Below are 18,041 nucleotides of genomic sequence, written 5' to 3' on the forward strand. Positions count from 1 at the left end.
GAATAGACTCCAAAGAACCGTCAGGGCTGCGGAAAGGATTATTGGTGTGAAGCTGCCCCCAATCCAGGAATTGTATGCATCTAGAGTCAGGAAGCGAGCAAGCAGCATCATTGTAGACCCATCACACCCTGGACATCACCTGTTCCTACTCCTTCCTTCTAGTAGGCACTTTAGATCACTATGCCAGGACAAATAGGTACAAGAACGGTTTGTTTCCGTATGCTATCAGTCTTATGAACACTTGAATTTTAGTCTATCATAAACCAAGTCCACCTGTATATACACAGGTATACCTCATTGTATATAGTTCACGATTATCTGCACTATTGTTTTGTTTGCTTTTTGATTCTGTACAGCGAGAGCTCCGGTAACCCAGCATCAATTTCCCTGTATGTGTCCACATACTTGGCGATGATAAAGGATTCTGATTCTGATGTACCCTTTCCTCTCTGTACCATCTACAACTCCACAAAACTGTGTCATCTGTACATTTACTAGTCCACCCATCTACATTCTCATCTGAGTCAATAATCTACGTCATAAACAACAGGTGCCACAGGACTAACCCCTGCACAACACGGCTACTTATGGACAACCATCCAGAATAACAGCTGTCCTTCCCTACTATTTTGTCCTCTGTGGATAAGCGAATTCTGAACTCAAACTGTAACAGTGTGGCGGCACTTGCATCAATTATTGTGAATTGCTTTGAGAGGTCAGTTATGGTGTGAATCAACTCCCGTCTCAGAGACAACCAAGATCCACTCCCATTTGTGGACTGCTGTGGCAGGTTAGTAGCAAATGCAATTTCTCTGGTTCTTCATTTTGCTGTGGACCATCTGGGCAACAGATCAAGCTGCTGTCCGTTGACTACAGCTTAGTACTCAACACGATCATTCCATCTAAACTCATCATCAAGTTTCAAAACCCGAATCTCTGCATCTCCCTCGGAAACAAGATAATCAACTACTCTATCGGCAGTCCTTAATCAATGAGGATTGGTAACAATATCTTCTGCTCACTGACCACTGACACAGGTACACATCAAGGCTGTGTGTTTGGCCCTCTGATCTACTTTCTATACACACATGACCATACGGCTAAGTGCTGCTCTCATGTCATCTTCAGGTTCACTGACGATGCTATTCTTGGACAAATCACAGGTACCAATGAGTCAGCTTACTGGAGCAAGGTGGGACACCTGGATGAGCGGTGGCAGGGCAACGTCACACTGTTTGGAAAACTAAAGAGCTGATTAAGAAGGGAGAGTGGGTGAACATCCGCCAGTCAATGTTGGGCAATCGGTGGTGGAGAGAACTTGCAGCTTTAATTTCCCAGCTGTTAACCTGTCCTAGGCCCAGCAGGTAGATGTAATCATAAGGAAAGTGTGCGCCCGCAGATTGAATTTCTTAGGAGGCTCGGCTTGTCACTGAATGCTTGAGCACCTACAGATGTACTATTGAAAGTATCCTGACTGGTTGCATACTAGTTTGGAATGGCAATTTGCACAAGAACGTAAGAAGCTGCAGAGAGTAGTGGACCCGGGCCAATATGTTATAAGCATATCCCTGCCCACCATTGGTAGCATATATAGGAATCACTACCTCAAGAAGGAAATATATACATCATCAAACGTGCCCATCATCTGGGCTAGCTTTTTTCTTTTTTTGCAGCTACGATTGGGCAGGAAGTACAAAAGCCCAAAGTCCCACACCAGCCCCAAACTTCTGTTCAGCCACTGGGTTCTTGAATTAACTGGCAAACCCCTAAAGCAGCTTATAAACACAAGATACCTGCAGATGCTGGGAATGCAAAGCATCACACACGAGATACTGGAGGAACTCAGCAAGTCAGGCAGCATCCATGGAAATAAACTAAGTTCACATTTCGTGCCAAGACCCTAAAGCAGTTTAGCAACCCTATGATGACTTAGCACAAGGCTTTGTGATTTTTTTTTGTTATAGCTATATTCTTTCTTGAAAAAAAGAGTATAATTTGTTCAATTTATTTTCCTTTTGATACTGCTTATGATGTTTTTTGCCTGTGATTGTTGCAACTGAGTTTTCACTACACCTGGGTGTGTATACATGTACTTGTGTATATTGACAATAAACTTGCCAATAATTTTCAAATCACTGTGAGTCCCGTACATCTTAACCTTCTGGATCAACCTACCATGAGGAACCTTGTCAAATGCCTTACTAAATTCCACGTAGACAACCTGCACTACCCTACTCTCATCATTCCCTTAGTCACCTCAGGGAAAAAAAAATTCAATCAAGTTTGTTAGACAGGTCTGCCCTGCATAAAGTCATGGTGACTGTCCCCAATCAGGCCATGTTTTCCCAAATGTATATGAATCAGCTGTAATAGCTTTCCTCCCACTGACTTGAGGCTCAATGGCCTTTAATAGCCTGGATTGTTTCCTATTTCTCTTATTGAGCAATGGAACAGCATTGATTACTCTCCAGTCCTCCAGAACCTTACTATGATGTCCAGTCCTCCAGGAAGTTGCTTGGGCCACCAATAGCAGCAAACAATTAAAAATAGTCACAGGAATTCAGATTTTTATATGAGTGTTTTCTTAAACATTGTGATTTTTGAAAATATAAAATAACCAGGGTTGTTTTTTTTTTCATTTTTTGAGGACTGAGAATTACCCTGGAGAAGGTGGTGGTAAGCCACCACCTTGAACTGTCCTTGTCCTGCCAAAAGTGCTCCCACAATGTTTTTTTGGCTGGGAGTTCCAGGATTTGAATCCAGCAATAATGAAGGATTACCAGTGTAAGATATGGGACTTGGAGGAGAGCCTGCTGCTTTTGTCCTTCATGATGGTAATGGCTATGAAGAGGTGCTGTTGAGCAGCGGTTGTGCACTTTGTAGATAGTACACCTTCGCAAAACCTTGCTGGAAGAATCACCTAAAAAGGATTGATTTGGTTTAGTTAGAGTGAATGAGATAATGGGCATTATAATTAGTTGCTAAACAGTGTTTTTTTTTCAGCCCGTATGTTATGAGATGCTCTGTAAAGCTAAGTGTCTTGGTACATGGATACATGAAAAGATCACCAGCTTCATGCTGCTTAATACCTTGCAGACCACACTGGCCTGGAAATGTATCATCAGTACTGGGTCAGAACCTGGAACTACCATCTCTGCATGGAACAGCTTTACCATACACTTACAGGCATTCAAAAAGACAGCTGACCTCCTTCCAAATCAACAAAAAAGAATACATGCTGGCTTTGCCAGAGGTGCTGCTTTCCGTGGATGGATATTTTTAAAAAATAATGTAGCACGGCTATCAAAGACCAACACTGATACTTTATTACATAAAGGAACTTGTCCTGTAATGATGTAGAGTAGAAATCAAAAGCAATCTGGAGTTCTGAGAAGAAAAGGTGAGGCTTTTCCCCCCAGTAAAGGAGTAAGGGAAGAGATCTCCCATAAATTAGGTCCAGGGAGACAGTGTACTGATGAGTATTTGGATGATTTTTCCGTCAGAGCAGCATAGATTTTTAACAGAGTATGTGAAGTGTGGTGGGAAGATCAAGGAAGACATTTTTGAAAAATGCATGAATTGTAAATTGATATTTTTAGTGAAGTAAAACACTTAATAATTTAGTTTATTTTATTCCCTTTCACAGCATGGAATGACTCCTTTGATGCATGCTGCATATAAAGGAAAGGCTGAGATGTGCAAGCTGCTCTTACAGCATGGTGCAGATGTGAATTGCAATGAACACGAACATGGTTATACAGCTCTTATGTTTGCTGGGCTCTCGGGTAAGTATGATGATTCATGCTGCTAAATTGGAAAGGTCAGCTTGAGTTCTTATAATATTCATTAAGTCAAGTAGTAGTGGCTACAGGTTCAGGATTGATTAAGTGCTGTAAAGGATGATCATCTGAGCCCCAGCTAATCGACTGTAACAAAATGTCAATGCAGCAAGGAAACATATCCTTTTGCCTGCCCATTTACACCATTCCTACAATAAACCCATTTTGTTCTGCCTAGATTTCTATCAACTCTACCAAATTCTACCACTCACCCCTCAGACGTGGGGCCTTTGAACCTACCATTAACATTGCCACAGATTTCAAATTTTGTCCAGAAAGTAAAAGTCCGTATGAACGAGGTTCCAACGTTTTATGTTGCCGTGGTTAAAGCTTCATTGGAACTAGAGTAAGAAAGCTATATTACAAAATTAAATTACACATGAAAGTACAAATTATACACACAACATACAGAATCAACAACATAATCAGAATCAGGTTTAATATCAGCATATATCGTGAAATTTATTAACTTTGGTAGCAGTACAATGCAATACATGATAAATATAAACTGAATCATACTAATTGTCTATACATATATTTTTTAGGTATATTAAAATAAGTAGTGGTAAAGAATAGAAATAAATTTAAAAGTAGTGAGTAGTGTTCATAGGTTCAGTGTCCATTTAGGAATCAGATGGCAGAGGTGAAGAAGCTGTTCCTGAATCGCTCAGTGTGTGCCTTCAGGCTTCTGTACCTCCTTCCCAATGGTAACAATGAAAAGGGGGCACGTTCCCAATGGTGGATGCCACCTTCCTGAGACACCGCTCCTCAAAGATGTCTTGGATACTACAGGGACTGTACCCATGATGGAGCTGACTAATTTTACAACTTTCTGCAACTTAATTCAATCCTGTGCAGTAACCCCCACCCCACCCATACCAAACAGTGATATAACCAGTCAGAATGCTCTCTATAGTACATCTGTAAAAGTTTTTGAGTGTTTTAGGTGACAAATCAAATCTCCTCAAACTGCCTCCTTTATAGCTGCATTGTTATGTTGGGTTCAGGTTAGGTCCTCAGAGACACCCAGGAACTTGAAATTACTTATTCTCTCCACTGCTGATCTCCCTGTGAGGATTGGCTTGTGTTCCCTCATTCTACCCTATCTGAAGGGATTTGTTGAGAGTTAAAGGGCAAAAGTTTAGGGGTAACATGAGGGGGAACTTCTTTACTCAGAGAATGGTAGCTGTGTGGAACGAGCTTCCAGCAGAAGTGGTTGAGGCAGGTTCGATGTTGTCGTTTAAAGTTAAATTGGACAGCTATATGGACAGGAAAGGAATGGAGGGTTATGGGCCGAGTGCAGGTCGGTGGGACTAGGTGAGAGTAAAAGTTTGGCACGGACTAGAAGGGCCGAGATGGCCTGTTTCCGTGCTGTAATTGTTATATGGTTATTTTAGTTTTGAATACCATTTGTGGAGTAGCCAAAATTTCATGGGAATATGATCATGTGATTGCTGCTATATTTGTTTGGCACCTAACCAAGGAGGATTCTGGAAATAAATTTCTGATTGGTAATAGGAGCAGCAGTGGATTGTCAGGACAGATGGAGGGGGCTCATTCATTTGTCTCATTATCCATCACTCCTTAAAATTGTGTTTACCATTTCACTTCAGTCAGTTTATTTGGATCACCATTCCACCTTTTAACCTTGAAGGAATGCAGGCCAAGTTGATGAAAGTACATATATTTGGTGCTGACTTTCTTTGGCTGTTTCTACATTGTATCTCTTCCAAGTCCAGTGTCTACTGTACGCTGAGGCTTGGTGCTCAAAGGTTAGTGAAATATTTCAGATGAGATTTTACCAAGTTCCCACACCTGAGCCAATATTTCAGTATTTCAATACGCATAAAATTAAGATGACCGTTTGAACATTCCACGGGTTTTACAAAACTTTATAAATAGACGCGTGTTTCTTGGATCATATCCCATTTCCCCACATTTCAATCGCATTTGCCTTGCCAGACTTTTTACCCATTCTTGTAACTTGTCTAAAGTTTTCAAAATGTTTTGTGTCCATCTATGTAACCTGGTGTGTCTTAATTTAATGTCATACACCAATAACATGAATGAAGCTGCATAGAGACAAGAAGCTGAAGCAGAACAGACCCTATCACATGCAGTTAATCCCTGTCTTTTTCACTTCCATGTTCGTAAGGCAGCAGTGACATTGGATGTCCACCTATTTCAGTTCTTTATCTTTGTTTTAAGATATTTCATTGGAGTGGATTTTGTTTTTTACTTTGCAATAGGTAATAAAGAGATCACAAGGATGATGTTGGAAGCTGGAGCAGAAATTGATGTTGTAAATTCGGTTGGACGAACTGCAGCACAAATGGCTGCCTTTGTGGGTAAGTCCTGTGAAAGCACAAGTATACACAGCTATATACGTAGAATATTTTGGTTTATGTTCCGCCAAGATTCAAAAAGAATGCTGACACATCAGTGAATACTCCAAAAGTTTGGGTAGTTGGTAGTTTAGGTTTAATGCATTCATTGAGGAATCTTCCAGATAAACCTAGTATTTTACCATGTAGACTGGAGACTGGCATCTGGAGCAACAAATGATCTGCTATAGGAACTCAGAGGGTTGCACAGTAGCAGGTGGGGGGTGGGGAGTTGATGAGCAAGATATGTTGGACATCTTTGTGTTGGGGGAAAAAAACATCCAAACACAAGTCGACCTGTTGAGTTCCTCCAGCGGGTGCTTTAGAAAGATAGAAAATCTACAGCACAATACAGGCCCTTCAGCCCACAAAATTGTGCCGAACATGTCCCTACCTTAGAAGTTACTAGGCTTATCTATAGCCTTCTATTTTACTAAGCTCCATGTACCTACCCAAAAGTCTCTTAAAAGACCCTATTGTATCCACTTTCACCACCATTGCTGGCAATCCATTCCACGTACTCACCACTCTCTGAGTAAAAAAATTACCCCTGACATCTCCTCTGACTTACTCCCCAGCACCTTAAACCTATGTCTTCTTGTGGCAGCCATTTCAGCCCTGGGAAAGAACCTCTGACTATCCACATGATCAGTGCCTTTTGTCATCTTATACACCTCTGTCAGGTCACCTCTCATCCTCTGTCGCTCCAAGGAGAAAAGGCCGAGTTCACTCAACCTGTTTTCATAAGGCATTCAATGCAAGAAGCATCAGCAACAGAGGTGGTAAACTGAGACCTTGGATACATACATAGAATTATGATGTAGTGGCCATTACTTAGACTTGGCTGGCACCAGGGCAGGAATGGATTCTCAATATTCCTGGATTTTAGTGCTTTAAAAGGGATGGAGAGGGGAGAAAAGGGGAGGAGGGGTGGCATTACTGGTCAGGGATACTATTACAGCTACAGAAAGGGTGGGTAATGTAGCAGGATCCTCTTTTGAGTCAGTATGGGTGGAAGTCAGGAACAGGAAGGGAGCAGTTACTCTATTGGGAGGGTTGTTATAGGCCCCCTGGTAGCAACAGGGATACCGAGGAGCAGATTGGGAGGCAGATTTTGGAAAGGTGCAAAAATAACAGGGTTGTTATCATGGGTGACTTTAACTTCCCTAATATTGATTGGCACCTGATTAGTTCCAAGGGTTTGGACAGGGCAGAGTTTGTTAAGTGTGTCCGGGACGGATTCCTGTCATACTCCCTGGCCTTCAGCATTATCATGGGAAAGGATAGAATCAGAGAGGACAGGAAAATTTTTAATTGGGGAAGGGTAAATTATGAGGCTATAAGACTAGAACTTGCGGGTGTGAATTGGGATGATGTTTTTGCAGGGAAATGTACTATGGACATGTGGTCGATGTTTAGAGATCTCTTGCAGGATGTTAGGGTTAAATTTGTCCCAGTGAGAAAGATAAAAGAATGGTGGGGTAAAGGAACCATGGGTGACAAGTGAGGTGGAGAATCTAGTCAGGTGGAAAAAGGCAGCATACATGAGTTTTAGGAAGCAAGGATCAGATGAGTCTATTGAAGAATATAGGGAAACAAGAAAGGAGCTTAAGAAGGGACTGAGGAGAGCAAGAAGGGGGCATGAGAAGGCCTTGGCGAGTAGGGTAAAGGAAAACCCCAAGGCATTCATCAGTTATTATACATTCATTGGCTATATTTAAGAGGGAGTTAGATATGGCCCTTGTGGCTACGGGGGTCATGGGGTATGGAGGGAAGGCTGGGGCGGGGTTCTGAGTTGGATGATCAGCCATGATCATAATAAATGGCGGTGCAGGCTCGAAGGGCCGAATGGCCTACTCCTGCACCTATTTTCTATGTTTCTATGTTATGTGAAGAACAAAAGGATGACAGGAGTGAAGGTAGGACAGATTAGAGATAAAGGTGGGAAGATGTGCCTGGAGGCTGTGGAAGTGAGCGAGGTTCTCAACTGAATACTTCTGTTCGGTATTCACCAATGAGAGGGAACTTGATGACGGTGAGGACAATATGAGGGAGGTTGATGTTCTGGAGCATGTTGATATCAAGGGAGAGGAGGTGTTGGAGTTATTAAAATATAGATAAGTCCCCGGGGCCTGACAGAATATTCCCCAGTCTTCTCCACGAGGCGAGGGAAGAGATTGCTGAGCCTCTGGCTAGGATCTTTATGTCCTCGTTGTCTACAGGAATGGTATCAGAGAATTGGAGGGAGGCGAATGTTGTCCCCTTGTTCAAAAAAGGTAGTAGGGATAGTCCGGGTAATTATAGACCAGTGAGCTTTACGTCTGTGGTGGGAAAGCTGTTGGAAAAGATTCTTAGAGATAGGATCTGTGGGCATTTAGAGAATCATGGTCTGATCAGGGACAGTCAGCATGGCTTTGTGAAGGGCAGATCGTGTCTAACAAGCCTTACAGAGTTCTTTGAGGAGGTGACCAGGCATATAGATGAGGGTAGTGCAGTGGATGTGATCTATATGGAGTTTAGTGAGGCATTTGACAAGGTTCCATTTGGTAGGCTTATTCAGAAAGTCAGAAGGCATGGGATCCAGGGAGGTTTGGCCAGGTGGATTCAGAATTGGCTTGCCTACAGAAGGCAGAGGGTGGTGGTGGAGGGAGTACATTCAGATTGGAGGGTTGTGACTAGTGGTGTCTCACAAGGATCGGTTCTGGGCCCTCTACTTTTTGTGAATTTTATTAACGACCTGGATGTTGGGGTAGAAGGGTGGGTTGGCAAGTTTGCAGACGACACAAAGGTTGGTGGTGGTGTTGATAGTGTAGAGGATTGTCGAAGATTACAGAGAGACATTGATAGGTTGCCGAAGTGGGCTGAGAAGTGGCAGATGGAGTACAACCTGGAGAAGTGTGAGGTGGTACACTTTGGAAGGACAAACTCCAAGGCAGAGTACAAAGTAAATGGCAGAATACTTGGTAGTGTAGAGGAGCAGAGGGATCTGGGCGTACATGTCCACAGATCCCTGAAAGTTGCCTCACAGGTAGATAGGGTAATTAAGAAAGCTTACGGGGTGTTAGCTTTCATAAGTCGAGGGATAGAGTTTAAGAGTTGCGTGTAATGATGCAGCTCTATAAAACTCTGGCTAGGCCACACTTGGAGTACTGTGTCCATTTCTGGTCGCCTCACTATAGGGAGGATGTGGAAGCATTGGAATGGGTACAGAGGAGATTTACCAGGCTGCTGCCTGGTTTAGAGAGTATGGATTATGATCAGAGATTAAAGGAGCTAGGGCTTTACTCTTTGGAGAGAAGGAGGATGAGAGGAGACATGAAAGAGGTATACAAGATATTAAGAGGAATAGATAGAGTGGGTAGCCAGCGCCTCTTCCCCAGGGCACCACTGCTCAATGCAAGGGGACATGGCTTTAAGGTAAGGAGTGGGAAGTTCAAGGGAGACATTAGAAGAAGGTTTTTCACTCAGAGAGTGTTTGGTGCTTGGAATACATTGCCTGAGTCAGCGGTGGAGGCAAATACGCTATTGAAATTCAAGAGACTACTAGACAGGTATATGGAGGAATTTAAGTTGGGGGGTTATATGGGAGGCAGAGTTTGAGGGTCGACACAACAATGTGGTCCGAAGGGCCTGTACTGTGCTGTACTGTTCTATGTTCTATGCTCCCCAATCCAGGCAACATCCTTGTAAATCTCCTCTGCACCCTTTCTCTGGTTTCCACATCCTTCCTGTAGTGTGCGACCAGAACTGAGCACAGTACTCCAAGTGGGGTCTGACCAGGGTCCTATATAGCTGCAACATTACCTCTAGGCTCCTAAATTCAATTCCACGATTGATGAAGGCCAATACACCATATGCCTTTTTAACTACAGAATCAACCTGCGCAGCTGCTTTGAGTGTCCTATGGACCTGGACCCCAAGATCCCTCTGATCCTCCACACTGCCAAGAGTCTTACCATTAATACTATATTCTGCCATCATATTTGACCTACCAAAATGAACCACTTCACACTTATTTGGGTTGAACTCCATCTGCCACTTCTCAGTCCAGTTTTGCGTCCTATCAGTGTCCCGCTGTAACCTCTGACAGCCCTCCACACTATCCACAACACCTCCAACGTTTGTGTCATCAGCAAACTTACTAACCCATCCCTCCACTTCCTCATCCAGGTCATTTATAAAAATCACAGAGAGTAAGGGTCCCAGAGCAGATCCCTGAGGCCCTCCACTGGTACCGACCTCCATGCAGAATACAACCACTCTTTGCCTTCTGTGGGCAAGCCAGTTCTGGATTCACAAAGCAACGTCCCCTTGGATCCCATGCCTCCTTACTATCTCAATAAGCCTTGCATGGGGTACCTTATCAAATACCTTGCTAAAATCCATATACACTACATCTACTGCTCTTCCTTCATCAATGTGTTTAGTCACATCCTCAAAATATTCAATCAGGCTCGTAAGGCACCACCTGCCCTTGACAAAGCCATGCTGATTATTCCTTAACATATTATACCTCTCTACATGTTCATAAATCCTGCCTCTCAGGATCTTCTCCGTCAACTTATCAACCACTGAAGGAAGACTCACTGGTTTATAATTTCCTGGGCTACTTCCAGTCCCTTTCTTGAATAAAGGAACAATATCTGCAACCCTCCAATCCCCCAGAACCTCTCCCGTCCCCATTGATGATGCATAGAACATCGCCAGAGGCTCAGCAATCTCCTTCCTCGCCTCCCACAGTAGCCTGGGGTACATCTCATCCAGTCCCGGCGACTTATCCAACCTGATGCTTTCCAAAAGCTCCAGCACATTCTCCTTCTTAATATCTACATGTTCAAGCTTTTCAGTTTGCTGCAAGTCATCACTACAATCACCAAGATCCTTTTTCCATAGTGAATACTGAAGCAGAGTATTCATTAAGTACCTCCGTTACCTCCTCCTGTTCCATACATACTTTCCCACTGTCACACTTGATAGGTCCTGTTCTTTCACGTCTTGTCCTCTTGCCCTTCACATATTTGTAGAATGCCTTGGGGTTTTCCTTAATCCTGCCCACCAAGACCTTCTCATGGCCCCTTCTGGCTCTCCTAATTTCCTTCTTAAGCTCCTTCCTTATTAGCCTTATAATCTTTTAGATCTCTAACATTACCTAGCTCTCTGAACCTTTCGTAAGGTTTTCTTTTCTTCTTGACTAGATTTATTACAGCCTTTGTACACCATGGTTCCTGTACCCTACCATAACTTCCCTGTCTCATTGGAACATACCTATGCAGAAGTCCATACAAATATCCCCTGAACATTTGCCACATTTCTTCCATACTTTTCCCTGAGAACATCTGAGCTTAAATTCCCTGAGAATTTAAGCTTCCAATTTCCTGCCTGATAACCTCATAGTTCCCCTTACTCCAATTAAACACTTTTCTAACTTGTCTGTTACTATCTCTCTCCAATGCTATGATAAAGGAGACAGAATTATGATCACTATCTGCAAAATGCTCTCCCACTGAGAGATCTGACACCTGATTTGTTCTATATGTTAAAACATGAGCCATGGACTTTATGGATTATTATTTTTAAATGTAATTAAAATATTTATCCCCTATCAATACACAATATTCCTTTGGATACATGTTGGTTCCCCAGAGTAATTCCATCAGACTCATTTCCCTTTTATTTCCTGGCAGCCATTTGGCTTGCTGTCATATGTATCCCAACATTTTCTCTTTAATTCTTTTCCCACATTCAAATACAAAGGTGGGGCCAAGTAACCTACAGAAGCCAATTAATCTCCTTGCATGCTTTTGAGGTACAGGAGGAAATGGAAGCCTCTGGTAGAAACTAGTCAAGCGGCTCAGAGCATGTTCACACTCCACACAGATTGCACGCAAGGTGCAGGAGCTGAGCCACAAAGCACCCATACCAAATACATTTATTGTAAAAAATTTTTAAAAATTCAAGCTTAATTTCAACGTTTAAGGTAAGTTTGGGTAGGTACATGGATGGTAGGGGTAGGGAGGGTTTGCCCCCAGAGCCAGCCAATGGGAGTAGGCAGTTTAAGTGGTTCAGCACAGACTAGATGGGCTGAAGGGCCTGTTTCTGCGCTGTACTTTTCTATGACTGATATACAAATGAATAAACACTGCAAAAATTTTATATTGGTGCTAAAAACATTCATTAATGTTAACTTTTTTTTAAAACCACAGCACTATTACCACTTGCGCGTTCCAGAGGTATAACACTATTTCAGTGTTATGGGGGTTTTCTACCTGGCTCATCCCCTCCATGTGTGGCAGCAGAAAGGTCTTGGACTGTGGTCCTACCACACAGAGCCTTTGCATTGACTGCACTGAGCTCAAGTGAATACCTCGACACATAATCCCTGTGGCCTGGAGTGGGCCAGTCTGCAGCATTAACTTACAGGCATCTCACTATGCTGGGTGACCAACAAGTTTCGGATGGACCAAAGGGCACCTTTGGCTGAGTTGATAACCTTTCGGCAGCTACTTGATGTCTGTCCTATTTTGTGTCCCTGGGAGCAGCCCGTAGATCAGAGAGTCCTTTTTAGGCATCTGCCTGGGATGAATTGCAACAAGGACCTTTGCAAGCTTTACCTCGCGCTCTTGGCAAATCCACAGTCTAAAAAGAGATGGGTGACTGTTTCTTCCCCTCCCTATAGCTATCCCCAGGGCAGTGTGGACTGGGGTGAAATACTGTCTGTGGAAGAAGTCTCTCAGAGGGAGTGTACTGCTCGCTGCCAGCCAAGGTGCTTGTTGGTTAGATCTGGGGCAATGAGACTTCCATATGGATTGGACCATTTGCTCAGGGAATAAATCCACAGAATCCATTGTGTCCCAGTCTCACTGTGTTTGTAGGATGTCCTGTGTTGGCTACAGCCTGTCGGATTTGTGGTCAGAGGTACTTATTTGGAAAGGTTCTTCCACAAAGGATAGTGTGGCAACGTCCAACTAAGTGGAACATTATGTGACAGCTGGGCCAAACACATCCTGCACAGGATATAACCTCACACATTGTGAAACATAGTGTCCATGTAATTTGGGTCCACACACAGTGATGGTCACACATGAATGGTCTTCAGGATTAGCTCAATATTGGGTACACTTCTACACCCATTCTCTGGGACTTATCATGAACCATCAGTCTCAGGTCATTTTGAATCACCTTATGAACCACAAGACAGCCCGGGTATTAATTTATTCATAACAAAAAATATACAGCAGATGAAACTTTTATATTCATGGCCATTACATTCAATAGTTTTAGCTTAATATTTAAAACCATAACACCATTATATGGCCCACTAAGATAATTCATCCTATCATTGTTTGAGGGCCTTCTCCACCAAACTCAGTCCCTTTGTGTGTGGGTGTGTGTATTAGAAGAAGCCTAGACTGGGCCTTCTCTACAGAAGCTTTGTATTGACTGCACCGGGCTCCACTGCATTCCTCAGCATGTACTCCTGCACCGGGCTCCACTGCATTCCTCAGCATGTACTCCTGCAGTCTGGAATTTGCCATCTGGCAGCATTCCCTATCTGGCCTCGGTGCCGCGCATTGTCTCATTGTGGAAATGTTTTTCCAAGCAAACACCTGTCACCACAAATTCATCGGCCAGTAGTCCGCATTGAACGTTCTGCAGTGGTGGTGAGAGAGGCCCACACAGACATCAACAGATAATATATCATTTCAGCACACGCTGTCCTCAGGAAAATATGGTCACCCACCTCTTTGCAGATTGTGGATTTGCTGAGAGGGTGTGGAGAAGGTTACAAGGGTCTGTGTCACAGTTATTCCCCAGCAGTTGTGGAACTGATCTACAGGCTGTTACCAAAGGCGCACACTGAGAAAGGCATCGAGTGGTGGTAGAAGATCATCAATTGGATGAAAGACATGTTGCACCTGATGACCTGTGGCTTCCCTGTCTCCGTGGGACTTAAGATGAAGTCCTTAAACTGTATCCACTTGAGTTGTTGGCAGTATAGTAAAGTGATTGTGTTCTGAAGCATTTCAGTTTATGAATCTCTAGAATTTGTAGCACAAATTGAGACTTGTTTATTCAGGCCTATATTTCTGGACAATCTTTTTGTAAAATGAAGTTAATTAAATCTTCCTAGTTAATCTCATTTCCATAATACAAGTACATTTAAGTACATTTAAATATATTTTCGTAGATGGGGAAAAATTGTGTGAGCTCTTTGAAATGATTTTATTTTTCTCTCTTCCTTTAGGCCAGCATGATTGTGTAACTATCATCAACAACTTCTTTCCACGCGGAAGGCTGGACTTCTACACAAAACCACAAGGACTTGACAAAGAACCCAAGCTTCCAGTCAAGTTAGCAGGGCCCTTGCACAAAATCATAATAATGACAAACTTGCACCCTGTTGCGGTAGATACTTTTGAAATTGACGTTTGTTTCAAAGGCATAGAGTGATGTCACTGAATGAAAACTTGATTTCTTGGATTTGCTCAATATCCTTCTCCCATCATTGAATAGTAGTTTCTAAAGCTGAAGAGTAATTCAAGGGTTAGATTAAATGAAGGACCATGTGGAATACTAATACTTGGTCATTTTTGGCTTTAATGGAGCAGGACAACTACAGCAGTTATGTTTATCTGTTGAGTTAGTTTCCATTGCTTTTCAATTTCAGTTTGGAAATATAATTTACAACATTAATCCCACTGAGAGATGATAAAAAATAATGTGCAAAATCTATATTTGACCATTTTTGGAAGGGTACATTGAACAACTATAATGTTAAATGGTTTTTAATTATTATTATGGAAATAATGTTCTTTCTTGTCCACCCCTATCTTATCAGCATGGTGCATTTCCACTTAAGTCATCAAGAACACAATGAAGGTGTTTGGTATGTCTTCAATGGGAATTATTGTGGAAAGTGTAACTTGAATCTTTCCAGTCCACTCAGCATTTTACCCACAAAATTTAAGTTTCATAATTCTGGTTCACAGAAGGTTCTACCCTCCCTGCAGGCTTTCAGTATCGTCTGCAAAAGCAATTTGAATCCATAGAAATTACGTATGAGGTCATTACTTTAAAAATACACCAGAAATAAAAGTTTTTTTAAAATTGCTGTGGATCTGAATGTAGGCAGGAAGTATTAAAATGTAGAAATTTGAAATTTGGTGTTTTGTAGAATTGAGTCTTTGAAACTTAACTTGCATCTAATTCCTTTTCTGAATGGTGATCTTATATATGTAATTTGAAAATCGTGTTGATAGTCCATTTAATTCAGACAAAAGCCAGATATTCTATATTGCAAGATGGACACTTGAAGCAAAATACAAGTGCTGTATTTATTTTATAGCAGTATTGATAGATTTCTCTAACTATATTGAATTTGCATATTCTCAGACATTTTGATTAAACTGTCCTGATTTCTTGGTTTATAGTAATCTTGATTGGTTTCCTGAAGTTGCAGAACTATCTTTGTTATTTGTTCAATTTTGTGAATTATTTTTATTATCTGGATTTTCTCTTAAGATCGTGATGATGGTTAAAGAGAATCCATTACTAGCAGAGGTTGAAGCGCTGAGCAAGTGTTACAGGGTGCTGGACCTTATAATAGAAAAGTGCATGAAACAGAGGGAAATCAATGAAGTCCTGGCCATGAAGATGCATTATCTCAGCTACATCTTCCAGAAGTGTATCACATTTTTAAAGGAACATGAATCTAAACTTGACGGACTTATTAAAAGGTAGACAACATTTTTAGAATGATCTAAAATTTACAGAAGTTGTTCAACAAGCTTGTTATTAAATAATGAGACTGGGGTATGTTGAAACACTTCTTAAATGAAGTACATTGCTCTTCACTGAGGCATCACCGGTCTTTTCCAACAAAGGACTCTGATCCTGTAGTAACCATTGTTAAATTACCATGCTTCAATACCATCAAGTAGTGTCATAATCCAAAACAATACAAATACCATGCAGAAATAAATACATTTTCTATTTCTGAGGAGCTGTAGGGTGTAATCAGGAATGTACTTCTAAAGATATTGTCACAATGAACTGGGTGCTATGCAGCTTATTTGAATTTTTGTTGGCATGCCAGTGATGAATTGATATAATTGTTAAAAATGTGCAAGAATACAGAAAATAGGAGCAGGAGTCAGTCAAGAGATCCCTCAAGCCTGCTTTGATGTTTATTATGATCATGGCTGATCTATTCTGGCCTCAACTCCTCTGTGTCAATTCCCCATAACCCTTAATTCTTCCTCCCACTTAAAACATGTATCCAAATTCAAATGTTTATCTCTCTCCAATTTAAATATATCAAATGACCTCGTCTCCTCCACCCCCCTGGAGCAGAGAATTACCGAGACCATTAGTATGATCTAATAGCTATTCCTGTAGCCACATCCCTCTACTATTAGATCATACTTATCCTATTATCTGTTTTGTCAGCTCTTTTAACTTACTACAAATGCTATATGCATTCATATGAAACTTAATTTTTACTACATTTCCTAACTGGATTTGCCCTGTGGTGCATATTTCTCTTCACGTTTTCTGCCCCAGCCTTTCACACTTTGCCCCTTTACCATCCTGTGTCATCACTCCATCATTCCTCCAATTTATTCTTAAGTCCACACCTATCCTATTTAGTTTAAACCCTAACTACAACCCTATTTATGTGACTTGCTGAACATGATTCAGGTAAAGCCCATTCTAGTTGAGCAGTTGCCACCTGCTCCAGTACTGGTGCTGAAGCTATGAATTGGAACCTGTACATTTACCTTTAATTGTATTTATACCCTTTGTCAGTCTGCATGTGGATCGAGTAGTGTCTGTTCTGTTTTTCAGTTTTGCCTGAGCTCATCATAATCTCTCTGCAGACTCTCTTTTCTTGTCCCGCCAATGTTGTTGGTACCCATGTGACCACAGCAACTGGATTCACTCAATTCACTCCAAGCTCTTCTCCAGCCCAGAAGAGATGTCCTTAATCATCCCCAGGCAGACAGCAACCGTTTCTAAATTGTATGTTTACTGCACGGAGTAGAGTCTGTCCCCTAAATATAGTTGAAATGGGATGCCATGTTTTACTTTTCTCCCTCTTCCCCCCCCCCGCCACTTGAATGGCACCCTGTACAATGGATAGTTTAGATCCATCCCCGCCCGTGACCATAGACAGAGCTAGGACCTTGCACCTGTTGGCTGAGACTACTTTGGATCCCTCCATCTGCCTCTAATGCAGTCACACTGCCCCGTCCCTACTTGTTTGTAGATAGATGATTTTCTGGAATACTTGCACTGAATAATTCTACTTCCCTGGTGTATCAAAGTGTTAGGAGTTTGGGCTCTGGCTCAGTTACCCTGAGCCAAAGTTTTTCCAGCAGCCAATAGCTGACTGCTCATTTGAAACATTATAAACTCTGCTATAATTTATCTTTAATATTTTTGCAATTGAGGAATCGTTCTATTGAGGCTTTAATATCCCTGTTTTGAACAGTTTATTAAAAGGACGGGATTCTGATGGCTTCCCAACTTACCAAGAGAAATTTATAAGAGAATGTATCCGGAAATTTCCATGGTGTGAAGCCACATTGTTGCAACAGCTTGTGAGAACCATTGCTCCAGTAGAAATTGTAAGTTACTTTGGCATTCTTAATCGTACAAAAATTGAATAACTTAGCTAGAAAAATTTAAACCCATGTGTTGGGATATGATGAACATTTTTAATGTGCACGCCCAAACCAAACATTCATCTGCACTAGGGTCAAGGAGAAACAAATTTGGGGATTCATTTAACACATGCACACATTTCCAGTTTCCT

The 18,041-nt window shown here is 41.9% G+C and overlaps 1 protein-coding gene across 1 annotated transcript in view; it reads left to right on the top strand.

Moving 5' to 3' along the window:
* The window catches only part of ankmy2a (ankyrin repeat and MYND domain containing 2a), a 42,161-nt gene that overhangs the window by 19,844 nt on the left and 4,276 nt on the right, over positions 1-18,041 (top strand). Inside the window, exons 3-7 of the mRNA XM_072253380.1 lie at positions 3,647-3,785; positions 6,089-6,187; positions 14,469-14,629; positions 15,746-15,960; positions 17,718-17,853. Coding sequence (XP_072109481.1) covers positions 3,647-3,785; positions 6,089-6,187; positions 14,469-14,629; positions 15,746-15,960; positions 17,718-17,853 — 750 coding nt within the window. The remainder of the gene's footprint in view (positions 1-3,646; positions 3,786-6,088; positions 6,188-14,468; positions 14,630-15,745; positions 15,961-17,717; positions 17,854-18,041) is intronic.

Source organism: Mobula birostris, chromosome 3, assembly GCF_030028105.1.
Source record: "Mobula birostris isolate sMobBir1 chromosome 3, sMobBir1.hap1, whole genome shotgun sequence".
NCBI classification, from domain to species: Eukaryota; Metazoa; Chordata; class Chondrichthyes; order Myliobatiformes; family Myliobatidae; genus Mobula; species Mobula birostris.